Source organism: Neolamprologus brichardi, chromosome 10, assembly GCF_056152115.1.
Source record: "Neolamprologus brichardi isolate AB-2024 chromosome 10, ASM5615211v1, whole genome shotgun sequence".
Classification (NCBI taxonomy): Eukaryota; Metazoa; Chordata; class Actinopteri; order Cichliformes; family Cichlidae; genus Neolamprologus; species Neolamprologus brichardi.
The window spans coordinates 23,188,757-23,208,451 of NC_142113.1; the positions used below are offsets into that span (position 1 = coordinate 23,188,757).

A 19,695-nucleotide genomic window follows, 5' to 3' on the forward strand; every position below is an offset into this window, starting at 1 on the left:
AACCTGTTTTAAGATTCCACTATTTGATCAACAAAGAAGAAACGGAAATCTACGGAAGCGTAGAGCTGCCACCCAGGCAAAAGAAAAATACAAGTGTATCACGTTATAACGTGAAAAGTTTATTGTTCTAACAAGATACTTTTCCCGTTTGTACAATATACTATCATGTTTGTACAATATACCTTTCACATTTGAACATAATATCACATTAGAACATAATATCACGTTATTACAATATACATAATTATCACGTTCGTACAATATAATATTTATATTGTACAAACGTGATAATTATGTATATTGTAATAACGTGATATTATGTTGTTCAAACGTGAAAAGTATATTGTACAAACAGGATAGTATATTGTACAAACGGGAAAAGTATCTTGTTAGAACAATAAACTTTTCACGTTATAACGTGATACACTTGTATTTTTCTTTTGCCTGGGTGGCAGCTCTACGCTTCCGTAGAAATCTAACATAGGTCAGGTTTAGCATTTTATTCTTCAAGTAAGAAGATTATTAAGGAAATAGTTTCGCACACACTTCAAAAATTAACATTTCCTGTTGATATGCATCCTTCCACCATTATGATCTGAAAAAGTTAAATAAGAACAGAATGTATTATTTTAAAATGTGTACCAACTGATGTGCAGTTTCTTCCCATCAATATTATCAGTATATATACACACTCTGAAAATATTTTGTTTATTTTGCATATTCTCAACACTACAGAGGGTGGTTAATCACACCTTTTATTACAAACCACATCCTTGTTCCTGCTCACCACTGCCCATTTTTTTCACTTCTGTTTAAAAACCACTCTCCAAGTTAAACGAACTGCACTTTAGTGGTAGCACAAAGCGCTGGCCAAACTAAACAGCTAGTACATTACTCGGCTGTGACAGAAGCAACTGGTTTGTGTAGTCATCAGTGTGCCTGCAGCAAAGATTTGTTCTCGCTGCGTGAAAGAATCTTGGATGACGTGTGATGCTGTGGGTAAAGAATGCGCTCCAACTGGTCAAGCTGCATGATATTCATAACCACTGTGGGCTGAACACACACGTACACTCAGTGTCCCTGTGTATCTGAGTCAGAGTGAGACTTAAAAAAAAACAAAAACTAAACAATAAGCCAGTGTATTTCATCCCCTGTTTAGAGATATATCTCACATTTTACTCTAAAGGGGTGATTTTTTATCTTCAAGTGTTAGGTTGTTAGGTGTTCTTCATTTGGACAATTTATGAGTGCCTTTTTCTTCCGAGTACAGCTGGACGCAACTTGACAAAGTCTACAAACCCCTAAAAGCTTTAAAATAAATGGAGCAGGCTTAGCTGACACCGCAGTGTTCCTCCAGTTCGCCACTCTGTACCTTCACAGTGATTTCTTACCTCAATTTAACAGACGGCAAAGGAAAGTAAAAGGCTATTTGCCAGCAAAAAAAATGTTATACAATCAAGGATAACTAAACCTTAAAAAACGCAGACAAGGTGGTGTAAAAAAAAACAAAAAAACAAAAAAAACAACTTTCTTTGTCAAACAGTACAGCGCTTGACTAGAGTAATGCACTTACAATTTCTCACTGTATCTAGGACTAGGTACTGTTGACCTATTTAAGATTATATATAATATTACAAATTCAATATAATCCAGGCCTACAGACTGTGGGTGAAACTTGATTCCCTCAACCTAGCCATAAGCTTGTCTTAATGGGCAAAACTTGTAGTGGCATTTAGGCTGCACCCGGTCCACACACAAAAAAAAGACTTGACCCATTACCCACTTTAAGCCTACCTCATGAGTTTCTGACCACTGACACATTTGACAGTGCCAAGTTACACATGCCTTAAGTAACACAGATTTTTGTAGTATTAGACCGTTTAGAGATAGAGCGCTCATTAGGAGGGAAAAAAAGAAAAAGAAAATTTGCATAGCTAACTATGACTAATACTAAGGGATAATGTACTTTTACATGCTAAATATATGAAATATTCTCTTAGCTATCTGTTTAAATCCTCTCTTCTCCTGCGTCTTTCTTTGCCTCTCCCTGTTTGTTCTTCTCAGTGCTGACATCAGCAGTCCCATCTCCACGTTAAAGGCCCCGTTTTTCTCACGCTGTGGGCCAGGCTGCCTTGCTAACCTCCAGACCAGATTGGAACAAACAGCCTCTCACTGTCTTCTCTCTTTGTGGTAGAAAGCAGAGCTGGTGGGTCGTCACTGGAATGCACTGACTTATACTGCCCAGTCCACCCAATTGGAGGTAACCAAGGCCTGACCACCAGTAACTACTGGGCTAATTGTTGCACTTACAGCAATGAGGTGTAGAAACTTTTCCAGATTGTGCTCTTGTAAAGACGAATTACAGACAACCAGTTGTCACTTTAGTGACAATCTTTAACACAGATACTTCACATACATTTTAAAAACATTTTCAATACTTTTAAGACACTGAGTGTAATTATGTGTTAGACAGAGAAACACATTAGTTACTGGAGACAGCTCAGAATTCACATGACAAACAAGGCCTGTTACTCTGAAGCCACAAAACACAGGAAACATGTGGTCTGAAAGTAACAGGCAGAGAGGTTTGTACATTTAACTTATCAAGCTAACCTAACGGTTGCACAGGGTCCAGCTTTGACTCATGGGCAATGTTCAACCCCCTCCACATTTTATTTAGGTCAACTACTAAATTCATTGTTGGTTTAATGCATGTATGCAATAAAGCATAATTACATTGTGAATTAGCAATTTTTAGTACATTAATTCTTTATTAAAACATGAGTTTGGTTTTGTTGCGTTACACCTCTGGTAAAGTTTTGACTGATCAGCAGTTCATTAAGTGTTAACTTAAATTTTAATAGCTTACGAGTCCTGTCATGCTTGATTTAAGGCTTACAATTCTAATGCTTAATAATTAACTGATAACTAACAGAAAAGTCACAAACATGCCAAACTAAACATCTACATTTTGCACTTCTAGTAACCGCAATAATCTTTATCTTTAGCTTTAACACTGCCTTGTAATTCTTCAAATATTTAAAATCATGCCCCGACGTGAGGTCACCATTTGTCTTGGCCAGATAGAGTGGGAGATTACAGAGGGAGTTGAAAAGTTTACACTGACCCAGTGTGTGTGTGAGAAGAAAAAAAATGATTCAAGAGCAGGGGAAAATAGCTGAGATTAATCCTCATTCTTGTAGTATCATCAGGGTCATTTCTGATGCATTATGTCAGCCAGGGGTTCTTCTGTCATTCCTATTTAGGCAATAGACTCTTCTTATCACTATTTGTACAACAAATCTTGCATATGGAGGAGAAATATACTCAAGATAAAACTGTTGCAATAAAAACAGTTGTCACAGAGTGAAACGGAACATCCCACGAGCCATTCAACATGCACAGTGAAAATATTTGTTTTGACCCTCTTCACTGACTGTTGAGGTTTGTGTGTCATGGCTTTTTTGGGTCCTGGTTATGAGTGGTTTTGAGAGGAAGACAACTGAAGTTCCTTTAGTGCATTATGCACCAATCTAATTTCAGCCTAAAATCATTGAAAAAGGTCTAATTTATTTAATTGCTTTGTTTTGTTTTTCTCCATCCAGATCATGTTAAAATGTGTAAAGATAGTGTGTCAGTGTTTGTGGTTAACCTCTTTGACAATGTTCAGCCAAAGAAAAATAAAACAAAGAGCCAGAAGGCAGCAAGTCTGTGGTTTTTAACTTGAGTCTGATTTGCTCATTCAGATTTCAGCATTACCTACCCAGAGTTTATTCTCATAATAGAAAGCGTCAAGCAGCTTGACAATGTAGTGGTGGTCACATTTAGCCAAGATGTCAATCTCGACTATGTAATCTTCCAACTCTTCCTCAGATTTGGTCTCGATCACTTTGGCAGCAGCCAAAACTCCTGTCTCCTTGTTTCTGGCCTGTGAAAGGAAAACAGATCAATGTTAAATGAAACATGCATGAGTAATGGCAGACCTTTTTCAATTCATTTTACTCCCATTTTTGTGCTCAAAGACTTTCAAAGCAAAATTAACCAACCCTGTGAATTTAAGTGTTTCAGGTCTCCAGAGAGACCAATTTTTATCATTTAGTTATACAGAAAACATCAACAGTGCGGAAGGTTATTGCCAACATTTAATTTTTCATGGCCCATATAACAGGGAAAAATAAATAAATACACAGTATGACCAATGTTAAGATTAAGGGCCACATTTACAGTTCAAAGGCCCCCTTTTTGTTTGAAAATCTACAGTTGGTGATTAACTAAAGAGGTGCAGTGTCATGGGGTAGTCAGAGGTATTTTTCCAGCTAGCCATAATTAATACAAAATGTGTTGGTAGGTGATTCTCTAAATTTTCCACAGTACTTAAAATCATACAAATGTGAATTTTGCAACGTGCAATTTACAGTAAAATGTGCTAGGGGCACGTCTCATTTTGAGCCTCATGTGACTGTGATAGCTTCCCGTAAGAGTGGTAATTTATTTGGAATGTCAGGCAGTGAAATTATCAAAATGAGCTCATAATTGACAAAGATGGATGGCTCAAAGCTCGGAGCTCGGTGCTAAAGCATTAGCTCCGTCCTTAAATGAGTCCCTCAATGCGTTCTCACTCTGAGTTTCTAGAGACAGAACAATGCCTGAGATTAGGCACAGAATTACAGTTTCCAGAGAGAAACACATGTGTAAAACCTGAGCATACACTATATCATCTTACTCACTACCTTGTCAGGTCTGCTCATTTTTGGAAAAACTAATTTGCTCTGCTCTTGGTAGACTGCATGAATAATCTTTTTAAATGAACTAGCTGCATTTATAAATTAGTACATAACTTTCCACTCCAATCAATGCACTGGGGAATCATGGTAACGTGCCCTGCATAGTTTATCTGGCACCAAGAGTCTCAAGTCTTAGTTTGTTCAAAAGAGATAACTTTGATCACAATCTGTGCTGGGCTTTATTGTCCATGCTCTAGCCAAACGGAAGAAGACACTCCAAGATCCACAAGACAGCAATTAAAATGCTGACTAACATTTACAGGCAAAACTGGAAAGGAAGCTCCACACCCTCCCCTGAGCAACTGAAGAGTCAGAGGAACTGAAAAGAAGAAAATGCCACTTTAGCCAAACCCATCACACGCATAGACAAAGAATTCCTCATCACTCTGAGAGGTAAAGCGAAGAAAATAAAGCAACAAAACATTCAAACTGCAGAGTGACTCAAACAGCATCAAACACATGACGCTCTCTCGTGTATGAGGCAGGCTTTTTTCAATGTGTTTCTACAGTCAGAAGTAAATATTCACTCCAGTCATTGTTAGTGTTCAACTGGAGACAAATGAAGACTTAAAGTGGAGTCGACAACAAATAGCTAAAGGCGGGGTCATCTGCCACACCTCATTTAAACCTGCCCTAAAAAATATCAATTCAATTTCTTTGCTGTAAAAATCTAATATCTAGGAAGTGATGGTTTCATCACGATCATGAATGTTGTCTGATTAATATGGTCAATGCATGTGCATATAATGAGCACAAGTGTTTCATTTTATGACTAAATAAGGAAAAAACTAAGAAAAAGAAACAACTGCCTATTCTGGTGAAATCTGGACCCTGTTGTGGTCTACATCCACCCAGTGGCCTGCAGAAACAGACTATATTAAGTCTGGTATCTGAATCCTTCATGGTTTACAGAGGCTGTGGGAAAACATCTGAACAAACACATGAGGTTCACAGCGACACATCCTCATCGCAGTATGTCTTGGACTATGCGCGTTTACCTAACAGAGCTCCGGAGAAGTTAAACTTTCCCCAGCAGATTAACCTAAAGTGTGACTCAACAGGATGTGATCTCTTGCCATCAAACAATCAGTCTGTTAACAAGTCTCAACAGTAAACACAGACACCAAACCCTCGCAACTGCTTTGCTAACATTACAGCTTTCTGCAATAGCGCTGTATCAGCTTCAACAAAGTCACCATCTGGGGTCAGATTTCCAAAGAAATGCATGTTTTGACAAGCTAACAATTCCAACTACATGTCTGTGGAAAACACACATCTGACAAACACAGTCAACACTGTGTGGGTAACCTTAATTTTAGTACAACCGATTTTTTTTTTAAGTTCTTAACTTCCTTGTACAAAATGAAACTCTCCAGACACTTAAGAAATTCTCATTTAGTACAATTCTTCCTTGTCAGACCTGCCTTCCTTGTTAAGTAAAAGGTAACTTGAATTCCAGAAGGCTTATTGGAGTTCTAGTTACTAGTAGAGTGTAAAGTAAAATGATTCAGAGAAAGGTTAAACTTACACACTCCTTAAGCATTTTTCTAATCTATTTACAAACTAATGTAAACAAATCAGTTAGGTTTCCCTTTTACCTATACCAGTGTGGACATGAAACACAACACCTGTTTCACTTTTGCGTGAAAGAAGCAGCACTAAAAACTATCAGTAATCATAGCTAGCGTCCAACTATTACCCATGTTGGGATATTTAAAATTCCAATATTTCCTTTTTCAGATATTTGCAACTTCCCTGTTGGCAACACAAATGGAATATGTGTTTGGAATATCCCGACACACAACAATATCGCAAACACGACAACAGGGTAGACAAGAACAGTCGGGCAAAGCATAACCGAGTGAGCAAATAGCTAAACATGACAAATGTTAGGGGAGTCGGTGGAGTTTATGTGTTTGAAAGAAAAAGAATACAAATATTGACCAATACATTGAAACATTTAATTTTTAATTCAAATATCCATATCAATCGTTTAATTAAAAAAGAAAAAAAAAAATCATACATCAGACAGACTCTACTCAGAAAGGCCTGTCTCTCATGCACACATGCGGGCATGCACGCACGCACATACACACCCCTTTACATCTCAGTGGGAGCAAGGCAGAGGAATGTGCCTCTGGGCTTCAGCTGGTTGGGGGTAGACTCAATGGGCAGACTGAGAGAAGTGAGTGTCCTGCAGTTATGTGGTCCTTTTTGTGTGGAGTGAGGAATGCATTACGTCAATGAGGATCCTCAAGCATGGTATATAAACACAAACGTGTTTATATATGCACCTTACCATCTGTATACATTCCACTAAAAGGAACAAACATCAAATCTCACAAAGGACAAGCTGAATTTCTGGAAACTAGCACCACATCAGTGCACAAGTATACGCAGTCATATGTGCACGTTTTGGTGTATAAATGGTAGTGTGCTTATTGCACCCAACTAAAAAATTGAAAATGTTTTCCACCACATCGCCCCATACAAGAAGGATTGTACCTTTTTTTTTTGCACTTTATGCAACAAATATGACAACATTTATAACTTGTAACAGTTTTCCAACTTGCAACTCCTACACAACTCATCTGTTATAGAGCAGATGACACACACACTGATATCAGCTGGCCCAGGGGCCACCTACAGCATTCTTAACATGTTCACTCATGACATAACTAAAGTTCCTCCACTTTTTAAAAAGCATACTCGAGCACCAGATGTTAAAGTTGAATAGGGAAAAATATCACGCTTTATTGAAAACATTAACATCTAATTTATTACATGACGACGACACACCCACAACCCCTTAAGGAGAAGAAATATAGTCAACTTAATACTGTAGCCGTTGCCATCCCACGAGACAACACTGTTTTAAACCCAATGACTCTTTACTTCCTCTGACTCTACTCCAGAGGAGAACAAATGTCTTAGGCTTTGTTTTGGTCTGGTTTCCATGGTTTCTACCTAAAGAACTTGTTTCTTCTCTGTCCTCATGGTTCAAAGCTCTCTGTCCGTTTTACCATTTGCTCTTGTGGCATTTAAACAGACAGCCTAAGCATTTGTTCACTTTGAATTTTGTAAATTCTGAAAATATCTGATTAAACCAGACATCAACTAACAGACTACATAATGCTGAGTTATTAACCTGGACCACAGACTTATAATTTGGGCTGTTGGGCAATTAAATACTGCCATTATTTAATCTGCAGATTAATTTGGTCTATTAAAAACCAAAAAGTTGCCAAAAAATATTTTGTTTACTCCAACATTGCATAACTCAAAGATTGCAACAGAGTTACCATTTGTGAGCCTGTTGCTATCAAATTCTTAGCATTCAGATTAGAAAAATTATTATTTCCCTATCAAAATAGTTTCTGGCAACCTTTAGAGCAATAATATCTCAGACTGTGAAAACAAAACATTTCTTCTGCATCTTTTCATTTTCTTTATGCTTTTTTAATCAATCATACACCAGCCTACTATCAGAGTGCCTCTGTACCTATCTTTCTGAAGGTGATTTAAGTCTCTCATATGGTTTTCAGTCTACTTAATGTAACACATGTGCAATAAACCCAGGCCATCCTCCTCACTTTGTACGCAAAGTTGTAAATATAAAATGTGTCTGCCAAACCTGCCTGACTTAGTTTCCCCATACTACTTTCTGAAGCTCCTGCTAGACAAAAGAATTAAAAAGGGGCAAGGACAGATGTTACTGTCCTGTGTGTCCACCTCCACACATACTGTAGGTACTGATAGACTAAGTAAACATAAACATACAAAAGCACACACTTCCAGTCTCCTGTGTTTGTGTGGCAGTCTTTTCAAAGTTAATCAGGACTGGAAGCAATATTGTTAAATATCCTGTGTTGACTAAAGTATTAATGATTAATGTGGATGTTTTGATTCAAAAGCACATGCCTGGATAATACAGCAGCTAAAACCCTAATCTCAACCTTAAAAATAAACTTAGATTAACTTTTTCCTCATTTTTAAAATGTATCTTTGTTATTGTTAAGAACATAAAAAAACTAATTAAGTGACATGTCAAGGGACCAGGTGACCTTATGTGACTGATTACACAGAGAACTTTCTCTGGGGTCACTCACCTACAGGCTGAACAGGCATTAAACACATACAGCTCCCTTCAGGAGAATGTGTGCACGGTAGACCTTTGTCCCTTTATAAACCTGTGAACCGCCTCGCCCCTACAGGCCCTTCCCACATGTCTGCCAGCAAGAATGTGGTCCTTAGCTCACATATATAACTCACACCTCTTATTGAGAAGCAAAGTATGGCACAAGCAGGACATGTTAAACAGCTACATGTAGGATGTTGACTTATTTATCTCTTGTTCTGTGATGGCTGTCTCAAGTGCCAAGTGGAACATTTGAGTATTTCTGGTTAGTCAGGCAACAGTGTCAAAATCAAAGGTGTCATTACTGCTGGGGATGCCTTTGACTCACTTTTTGTAGTCCTAATTTCCTTTTTATTGCCTCTGCCACCTTCACATTTCCAGTATGAATCAGAAAGCAAATGCTTCTAAAGTGGGCTTGACACTCACTTAAAGGTGGGAAAGAAATGAGCTGATCAAAATAATTAAAGCTCGTCTGAGTCACCTTTTGCTATTGTTTGCGCACAGCAATTAGACCTTACAGGAAGTAGAAGTGACTGAAAAGTGCATTTGCCTGGATTCATCCACCCAGTCAAGTCACCAGCTCTCCTATCGTCTTGGTAGAGGTTGTTGTTCGCAGCTTTTGAGAAGGGCCCGAGCCACTATCTTGGAGCCCCCCCATCCCCAAGCTCCCTACACTTTAGGCCAAACTGACAAGCCACTACGGAGTAATGGATTGTGGCTTTTTTTTGTGATAAAAAATAGAAAATACTGATTGGGCGTAAAGGTCAACAGTATAAATGGTTTATGTGGAAGTATGTTACCCAGTAAAGTATGAAAACTAATGTAGTCATCATCTTTTATTTACTGGATATGATGCATTCATGTGACATAGTAAAAATGTTCTTCCAAAAAAAGGCACAAGGAAGCATACCTATAACTCTCACATGACATATTTTTAACAGGAAAGGAAATTACTAATTTGCCACTGCTACTGTTTATTAGGTTTTTTAAGTTCCAAGAAAGTAAAGATGAATGATAAAACGGCTTCAGTGTGGTTGTCACTGCTCCTAAGAGCAGGGCTTCTCTGGGTCTAATCTCAAGAAGAAAGTAAAGTAAGTAAAATAAGTTTACTCATTTTACAGCAGAGAAGAAGAAAAGTGACTAAAATGTTTCAAGGCTGCGTAGCCAGTGCTTACCTTTCACCTAGACATGTGAATGGCTCTGCAAACCCAATCATTATGGCTAACCCCTACCTTAAAAAAAATAGATTAAAGACATGAATGTAGCTATGGCTCTATTGTGAAATACCAGAAGCTCTTACAGCGAAACGCATCAGTGAAGAACAAAGATTGTTTGACATATTTTCTTCTATCAACGCCAGAGCATGACTCTTCCTCCTCTATCAAAACCACTGACTGTAAAGACGGCACAAATGTATGAATTTACAGACTACTGGGCAAAGGATACCTGACTGGAGCAAATTTGTACAAAAACTGCTTAACAATGAAGCAATGAGCCTTTTCGGGATGTGAAAGTTGTGATCAACATTGCAACATGCCCCAAATTCAACCCGAAGTCACAAAAACAAAGCAGGTCAGGGAGGCAGGAAGTTATAACATACAATACCACAGACAGCCTTGGAAGAAAACCTGTAACACTTAATTCTTTAATCAGTGATACACAGGCCTTCAAACCTTGACTTTCATGACAAAGGAGTCAAACTTCCTGAGTGCAGACTAGAAGAAGCAAGCACCACACTGGAGGGTTTATACGGTCTTATTTAAAGCACACCACAAAACCAAGCTCGGGCAAGTACTGCATGATTACCAGATTAATCAGAAAAAGTGTACAAGTGACACATGAGACATTATGGTTTGATGTTAAATTTCCAAAATGTAGAAAATCTGATATAACTGAAAATTCTACATCTTTCATTTTCTCGATTGCTAATGCTGTCCGAGTATGAACTCACACATATCAGAAATTATCATGTAGATCATTAACCTCAGACCTACAACTAGAAACACAGATCAAGGCTTTTGTAAATGCCGATGACAATGTCATGACGAGGATAACAGGGACTCCAACCATTCTGAGCCCACACCCATCCAGCTGGGCTCTTATCAGTCACCGTGGGCCCAGCTGCTCCCTGAGATTAGACCCAGGGAAACCCTGCTCTCGGGAGCAGTGACGACAGTGCCACTGAAGTCTTTTTAAACATTCATCTTGGAGCCATTCTTGATAACTGTGAGCATTTCATATGAACCTTGCGGCTTTCCTTCACAAAAAGGAAGTTGCAACCTTTGCCCCCTCCTACTCACCATGTGAGTTTCTCTTTGACTTCACAGTAGACGGTAATCGTATTTTAAGTGATTTTCTGCAAGTCTTACAAAAACACTACATAGAAGAGAAATGTCTTGTTTTATGCCTTTAACCAGTCCAGGATTTCCCACAACATTTTGGCCCGGTGTATGACCACATTTCTCCAACCTAATGTGCATAAATAGAGTTTTTTGAAAGTTTTAAAGATGATCAGATCCGTTACATTAAGTACTGTGGCCTAAACACTTGGCCGACTACTGTACTCGTTTCGTTTTTGCCATAGCTGAGGCCACCTACACACTTTCTACTACACAACATCCAGGCTGAACCCACTGTCAGACCAACAGGGACAAGATTCACTGCGCTTTTCATCCCACAAAGGGAATTTGACAGCGCGTAACCTTAAAGCCTGTGTGTGTCTATGGAAACACTTCACTAGCAGCAGCAGGCTAGTGTGCTCAGTGGCACGTGGCTCATTAATTAGTGAGAAGGGCTATACAACTCAATTGTTTCATGCCTCACTTGCAGCCACAACACCTTCATACACAAGCGCAGGACTCCTTCCAACAAGTGCAAACACGCACAGAGAGACAGAGCAAAGACATCATCCTTTGACACACTGGAGCTGCAGGAAGTGGAATATGAGACTTGATTAGTCAGTGATGGTTTTAAAAAAAAAGAAAAAAGCCTACAGGGAGACAGAAGTGCCACAGTGTTGTGGGTGTTTGTATTACATTGCGAAACAAACCAGCATGTAAACGACTGATAACAAGCATCAAAATGCAATTTAGCATAACTAGCGCTAATAAAATTTAACTGCAATTTGAATCTAAACGTAGCACTGATTGCACACAGATTTTTTTTTTGTGGTCAAAACTGACTTACTGACAAGTAAAATGTGCTCTAAGGTTAAAGATATGTTTGGCCCTCGAGTGATAAATGCAGTGTTAGAAACATCGGCTTTCCATTTAGCTGCTCTATAATCCCATTTAACTGCTGCTGGACAGTGATACTTTAACCTCATTAACAGAGCACCAGAAGGTGTAAACAACAGCATGTTTGAGTACATGTTTGCATCTGCAGTGTCCTGTGATACTCAGACTCATTAACAAAATGAATATTCTGCATTTAGGTAATTTATGCATCAAAGTATCAACCAACACAAGTGCACGCTTAAAGAAAAAAAGTACTTATAGCACTTGGATGACACATATTTGCACAATATTTTGACCCTCAATCTCCAGCAATAAAAAGGTTAGAAACACAGGCTTAAGTTTTATGGATGGTCATATTTTTTTCCTAGCAGCCTTTCAATAATGGAAAAGTACAGTTTCACCTACAGGGAAGAATATATTCGATAACTGGGGGAGTATATTGCATTTTATGAGATCCTTCTTTCACACTGTTCCTGGGTTACAGCCACGCACACACATAGATTGATTTGTCCTTAACACTACCCTTAAGCCTGGGAGTTGTTATTCTCCTGCTGGTGACATTAACCTTTGGAGAATCAGCCTGTGTGGAGCACTCGGTACTCTCTAGCAAAACTGCACAATTACACAAATCTGTCCTCAATCTCAAAGACCGAAACAAAAAAGAAGCTCTACAAGCAGCAGTGTCCGACACATGAAATTTATACTTTCTTCTCCTGCTGCCCATTGCACATCAACAACCATCTTTTTTGTGACTCCTGCCCTCCCCCAAACAGTTTGACAAGTAGAACGATCTCACAAGTGACAGGACACAGAGCCTCCTTCCCTCACGCCTGCTCTATCAAATACTTCTAACATCTGAAAGCATGTACAATTCACCACACAAGGCCTTTCCCTCCCACAGATGGGCCAATTATTCTGAGGTTTGGGAGCTGCGAGAGGAAGCCGTCTCCTGATGCAGTCCCACAGTTTCCTCTCTTGGCCATCGTCTGCTCTTGCTCTGCCTCCCTCCACTCCATCTGACAGCTGCAGGTGTGGAGCTGTCCTCCTCCAACCAACTGAAGGAGGAGAAACAGGAACCCAGCCAAATATAGTGGGGAAGGGACATTACATTTTGTAAGCTTGCCAGTTATCTAAGTAGCACTTAATCACACTAGATGTACCAGCCACTTTCATTTGGCTTTAGCTTTAAACACTTTGGAGCTGAAGTGGACTGTGTGTACTTCTGCACTGAGAAACCTGAGTAATCCTTAAAACCTGAGTAATAAACAGCAGCTTATTAGAGGTTTCTTCAGATTCAAAGAACCTTGTACTGGGTCCCTGCCTTAGCATCTCAGGAAGAAAACTCAAAGCACTGTGCGTTTTCATAGTATGCTTCACTGTTAAGATAAATTATGCAACTTCACTTCTAGCTATAACTTGATCGCCATGTTACTATTTTCTTTTCATTAAATTGCATCCGTGGCAATAGCTTTGCTGGAATAGTGAGCTTTATGGTGCTCTTCACACCCATTTCCCCATTACATGTATGTAAACTTTCCAGTAAAAACAAAAAAAAAGAAAAGTCTAAACAAGGTGGGGTCCTCTGAAAAGACTGCGCTCTCTGTTCAGTGCAGAATTCTGCTTAAAGCATCACTTCTTCCACTGAGGCCCCTGATGTGTCAAAGACCTTCACTGTGCTCCACTGGGCTGTGTAGACACAGAAGGCCTGTGCCCCGCGTTGCAGAGGGCAGTGAATGTCTTACAGAGCCAGATTAAATATCTCCACTGAGTCAAAGTGCTGATGGTGGTGGTGCTGCTGGTGGTGCTAAGGTGCTTTCACTGTCCCTGCAGGCTGACTCAACAGTGGTGTCACATCATGGCATTTTTCTAAATCCTCCACATGGCATACATAATTTCAACTGCATTCACACAAGTTCTGAGAGGTCAGACCTGAGAGAGAAAAGAAGAGAGGAGCCACACAGAAGTAGTAGTCGCCCATGCTGATTCTAAAGATTTAGCAAAACTTTCACACGACAGCCAAAGTTAAAAATGTAATGACTGCATGGGTCTGTTTAACATAGGAACTCTTGACCAGCAACATAGTTCAGATATCTGTCATATTAGAGCAATGCTGGGATGGTTCAGCACCCACAGGTGAATGGAACTAGTCCACACCCAAAGGATGCAAGGCTTTAAAGTGTGTGACAGGTGGGGGAAAAATACACAGAAACACCCATTTGAAATGAAACTAGTATAAAGTATATATTAGGTCGTTTACTACATTTTGTCAGAGTAAACTTAAGTAACTTTTTGATATTCAAGGAAGTTTTCATAAGCACAAACAGGCATCAAACGGGCAACTCATCAACATTTCGAGAGGACTACTTCATTTGAGGACGAATGGGGTTCTTGGGGTTCTACAGCATTGTCAGACAACAGGTGCCTCGTGTCTTTTGAGAATACACTTACCTTGTAGACCTTTCCAAAAGCACCGTCGCCCAGCTCGCCAATAATTTCCCAAATGTCATTGGGATTGACGTCCCGGTTAACGTGCTCGTACTGTTTGGCTTTCTTTTTCATATCCATGGTGGGTAGACGAAATAGTTTACTGAATCTACCGAACGCCATTATTAACAATGTACTAACTTCAACTTTAAAAAGAAAAAAATATATTTAAAAAAAAAAAAAAAAACTGTCAACAGTCTTGAGCACGAGAGCACTAGGCACGCAGAATCGTGCAGTCCGCTAAAAAGAAAGTCTTATCTACCAATTGACAGCGTCACTTTCAGCGTCCTTGAGAGAAGAAAAAGAGAACTGGGCTGGTTCACAAAAAAAGAAGAAAAAGTTAATCTATTCCGTCCATTTCACCCCGTGGGCTCTGTGGGGCTCTGACGTGGAAACTTAGCGTAATCCAATTAACAGGCTGTGGTTAAGTGCTGGGCGCGCGGTGACCACCTGCTGCTACGAAGACACGATGGAATTGCTGCTCGCCTGTCTGGCTGGGCAACTTGTTGATTCAAAATAGCCCCACCTCGTTTCTGAACAGCGCTCGCGCTGCCGACATGGAAATGTAGGAAATGTAGTTCCTTGGGTAGAACGAGTCGGTTGATATACAGCGTCGAGGCGGTAAAACAGGACTTCATGTCCGGGTTGATGCTCGGCGTGCTCTCTGACAGCGGCGGCGTCTCCTTCAACTTCAACAGCTGTGCTGTATACCAAAGTATAACCCCTGTAAGAACATATAGACTGCATGCATGAAGTTAGGACTCCATTATATACAGATTTTGTCTTCTCGTTCTTCTGTTTAGGTGTTCTGTTTGCTTTTTAAAAATATATCATTAAAGGGCAAAAAAGAAAACAAATTTGGGTGATTTTTTTATTACAGCTCGTCTACATTTTTTTAAATCTCATTAATCAATATTAAAAAGAAAATGCACTGGTTTCTTCTTACTTTCGTTTGTATTTCCTTTTAAGCTGCATGCTGGTTAAACTTCACTCAACTGAAAAAGCAAGGCCACACCGCCCTCTAGTGGGAAAGTCATTGTTTTTCTGCGTAGTATGTGGGGAATTTGACGTCAGGAGATGTGCAAATGAAGAAAATGATGGACATATTATCAAGGTGACTTGTCGTCAATCCTGATATTTGTATAAATAAGTAATTATATAAGTGGTGTCCGTGGGGCCCTTTCTCAAAAGAAAAATAATGTAATTTATAATTATTTCAACCTCTAATTCACTGCTATTAGCTCATTTTCTCTGAAGATCCTATCACATGACACATTTTCCATGACTTCGCACTATCGTGTGAAAGAGAATGTTTACAACATGGTAGTGTGAACTGTTATAATGTAAGCTTGGAGACGGTGGCACTGATAAAAAGAGAAGAGGTGGACTTGGGGGTGGCAATCAAATCACTCATAATCAAGATCTGATTGTGAATTGTGCGGTCACTATTGCAATCAGTCTGACACACAGCCAGCTGTCCACATCAAACAGATTATATGGGAGGTTATCTATGTTCCTGAAAATGACCTTCCATGACAACTGAGCAAGATCGTTTTAAAGATTATTGTATGAGTATTGTAAAATTTCTTTGACTGTTGAAATATCGGTGAGAAATAAAACAAGTAATATATATAAAAACGTGTAAACATACATGGAAATGCAATATTTAAGGCAAAAACAGAGTGTGTATAATTCTAACAAGCTTAAAAGTCAGTATTTTATTCATGAGCTCTCTTAGCCAGACTTTCTACTAATTTCTTTAAATGGTCTTCAGGATTAGTTCTCCATGCTTCTTGCAGGACATTCAAAGCTCTTCCTTGGATATTGGCTCTCTTCTGCTCTGTTCTCTGTCCCACACAGCTTCAATAATGTTCAGGCTTTGGGGAGACCAATCCATGACTGATGTGTGTACCATTGTGTGTTTTTCCATCCATGTATGCTTTTACTGCAATGGCAGTGCGTTTGGAATCGTGTTGAAAAATTAAACCTCTCTTGAAACCTAGTCATCTTCTTTTTTATTTGCATGGCTAGAGGCATAAGGAGAATACATTTTTGGACAACTCAATTGATTTAACTTCTATTCTTAGAAAGCCAGCTTGCATCTTCTTCTTTCAGCGGCTCCCTTTAGGGGTTGCCACAGCAGATCATCTGCCTCTATCTCGCCCTGTCCCATCCTCTTCTGTCACACCAACCCTCTGAATGTCCTAGAAAACCAGCTTGTATATTACAAGAAAATGTGTCTTATACTTAAAAGTATAAGAGCTAAATCACCAGTTCTGAATAAATCAGCTTGTTTCACACAGTAGAAACAAGCTGTAGTAGTATGTAATGACTTATGAAGTGAAAAAGACCAGTGCACTGTCTTACTGGGGCACAAATGATATTTTCCTGCTATGGCAAATGAAAATGACAGTTGCAGATACCTCAAAATCCTTACTGTTGTGTGTCATGTGTTCCACTTTTGACTGTATTTAAAACATGTAAGGCACAAAAGAACAACTGTAATATCTCCATCGTAAGATGCAATAAAGCTTACTGCTGGATCATGCTGGAGCTTACTTTTAATACCAAACCTTATATTGTGCTGCAAAGTCCATTTTACACATTGGGAACATATAAAAGCAGAACAGTCACACCTCAGTATCAATTTAGTAGCTTGTTTGTGGCTATTACAGATTTTTTTTAAAGATGACAAAAGCAAGATAGAAGTGTCTTGGCTGACAGATCTTTTACTTGTCTGTTACTGTTATTTAAGCGCTGCCCTAATACAGTCAGTATGACCTCCACTATGCGCTATGCAATATGCTTATCTGGCAACCTGTGTGTGAAAAAAACCCCTGCAAGAAATATAATGAATGCTGTCTTTTATCACATTTGGCAGATCAAAGGTACTCAGAAGGCTCAGTTTTAATTTGCTTCCATAAGGGTTTAACTCATTAGTCAGCATTAAAAGTTTTTGCATAATTATTCAAACTGTCTATCAACCAAAATGTGACTCTATTCATTCTATAAAAGGCCTGTGTAATTATAAAAAAAATAATACATCTTATTCTGTAAAATATTTTTGATTAATCATCTGGTTGGTAATAAATGTCATTACAAAGAGAATACATGCTTATAACATCAGAATCACAATATGGTTTACTCAGGTGATCTCATACTCGTGTCTTCCAGGTTTTTTTTTTTTTCTGTCATTACTTGAAGAAATAAAGAATGTCCACTGAGACTCTTGCTGTCTCTCTATCAACGTTCTCGGTGAGCAGCTTGAAATATTTCAGCATCCAGGATGTCAGCGCTCCAGGGCAGAGCAGTCAAAGGCTGTGAACACCAAGTCCTATGAAAACAAAACACACCATGGGACACCGGTGAGGGAGGTGTGAACGTTTTAGCAGTGACTTGTTTTTCACTTGGTAAATAATGTTTGTATATGCTTTATGTAAGCCACAGCACAAGGTTACCTTTCTCTCTAATGTAAGTGAATTTACTCTGACCCTTCTCTGAGGCATTGTGGCCTCGCCTAGATGGGCAGATCAGTCATGTCAGGACACCAATAGCAGACCCAGATGGGTCTGACATCACAGATCAGGTGAGTGGGATCAAACGCTCGCAGAGCACAGAAGGTTATTCATAATCTGCATCATAAACCCTGCTTAATCCTGCGAAATCACCAAGTGAGTGACCCAGTAAACAGCAGTTAGTTTGAATGCATCTCATCACTGTTAGCCTGTTTTCAGTTTATGAAACCATATCAGGTGCATGGGTGAGTTAAAACGCAGCTCAGTGACTACATATTCAATAAAAATCTGGTTTAATCAGACCTATACATTTGATCTTAACTATGAATTGTAATTTACTTTATGACGTTTCTAGAGTTTCCTGGCACAAATGCACTACACCACACTTAAGTCCCACAAGATGGGATGTTAATATCTGATATATGATTGAGTATGGCACAGTTTACACTTATTTAGACAGCTTGTCTTGTCTTACCCCGTGGCATCTCTCTGACATGATGATGAAGAGCTGTCGCATAGTGACACCCAGCTTCCTTACGTCTCTGGTGTAAGCACAGCGGCGCTGTCGCAGGCCCTCCACCATTTGGAGGTAGGTGCTCATTTTGTACATCACACAACCATTCTGTCATGAGTAACAATTAGTGTCCCTGCGCATGATTTACTGCAGCTAAAGTTTGCAGTCAAAATACCACATAAGTGAGCGTCAAAAATGCAGGGACGGCCAGATTACTCAAAACAATGCGTGTAGATCATCGACAGAAAGGAGAGCGCAGAAAACATTTTCTTTTCGGAATGTTATGTGGCAAAAATCATGCCATTTTATTATTCTTTTAATAATAAAGACATACTTACATGAACATCAATGTAGAGATTTGGCATGTGTGCCATGCAGTAACTCTGGATGAAAAGAATGAAAGCTATCAAGTCTCACAGATTTTACAACTTTTCCTGACTTTCCATGATTTCTTTGAAATCATGTTTCTCATGTCACTAAAGCCAGCTGAAATAATATACAATTATTTATGTAAAGTACAAAATCTTTATTATTTACAAGTTTTTAAACAGTTAGAATAGTTATAAAATACCACTTAAGTGTAAAGTAAAATAAAAAATTACCAAGCTGACTTACAGTCTCTGGGTCCCATTTCAAGTCTGCTGCCCACTGGGTGAGGTCCCGGGCCATGCTCAGCACCTTAGTATAGCATGTTGGAGGGTAGAAAGGGTAGCTCAATATCAGTGGCATCAAACATGAGATAAACAACACGTGTTTAAAGATCGCCATGACTCACTGACACCTAGTGTACCAGCAGAGCTTTGCTTTGGTTGTGTGATCAACGCTCACATGGAGCCACGTATGCATCTGGATGGATTTTAACACACCCTTTGTTTACTCCAAAATAACTGTGAAGGAATGACAGGGGAAGATCCTTTGTGATGCAATAACGCAGATTTGCATGCATTGTGTGCATTTGAGTTCAGCATCGATTCTCCTAATGGATACAAATTTAAAATAAACTAAAAGATACAACTTTGAAGTT

The 19,695-nt window shown here is 39.1% G+C and overlaps 2 protein-coding genes across 2 annotated transcripts in view; both read right to left on the minus strand.

The window, feature by feature from the left end:
* The window catches only part of stk10 (serine/threonine kinase 10), a 38,004-nt gene extending 22,901 nt beyond the window's left edge, over positions 1-15,103 (minus strand). The window contains exons 1-2 of the mRNA XM_035905349.2: positions 14,607-15,103; positions 3,764-3,928 (exon numbers count right to left, since the gene is read on the minus strand). Coding sequence (XP_035761242.1) covers positions 3,764-3,928; positions 14,607-14,765 — 324 coding nt within the window. The 5' untranslated portion in view covers positions 14,766-15,103. The remainder of the gene's footprint in view (positions 1-3,763; positions 3,929-14,606) is intronic.
* Positions 15,104-17,931: 2,828 nt separating this feature from the next.
* Positions 17,932-19,439, minus strand: LOC102785459 (cytokine-like protein 1). Its single transcript, XM_006784994.1, has 4 exons — positions 19,287-19,439; positions 19,010-19,054; positions 18,633-18,779; positions 17,932-17,976 (listed from the first exon to the last, which is right to left on the minus strand). Exons 1-4 carry the CDS (start codon positions 19,437-19,439, stop codon positions 17,932-17,934), a joined length of 390 nt encoding a protein of 129 aa, XP_006785057.1.
* Positions 19,440-19,695: the final 256 nt, after the last annotated feature.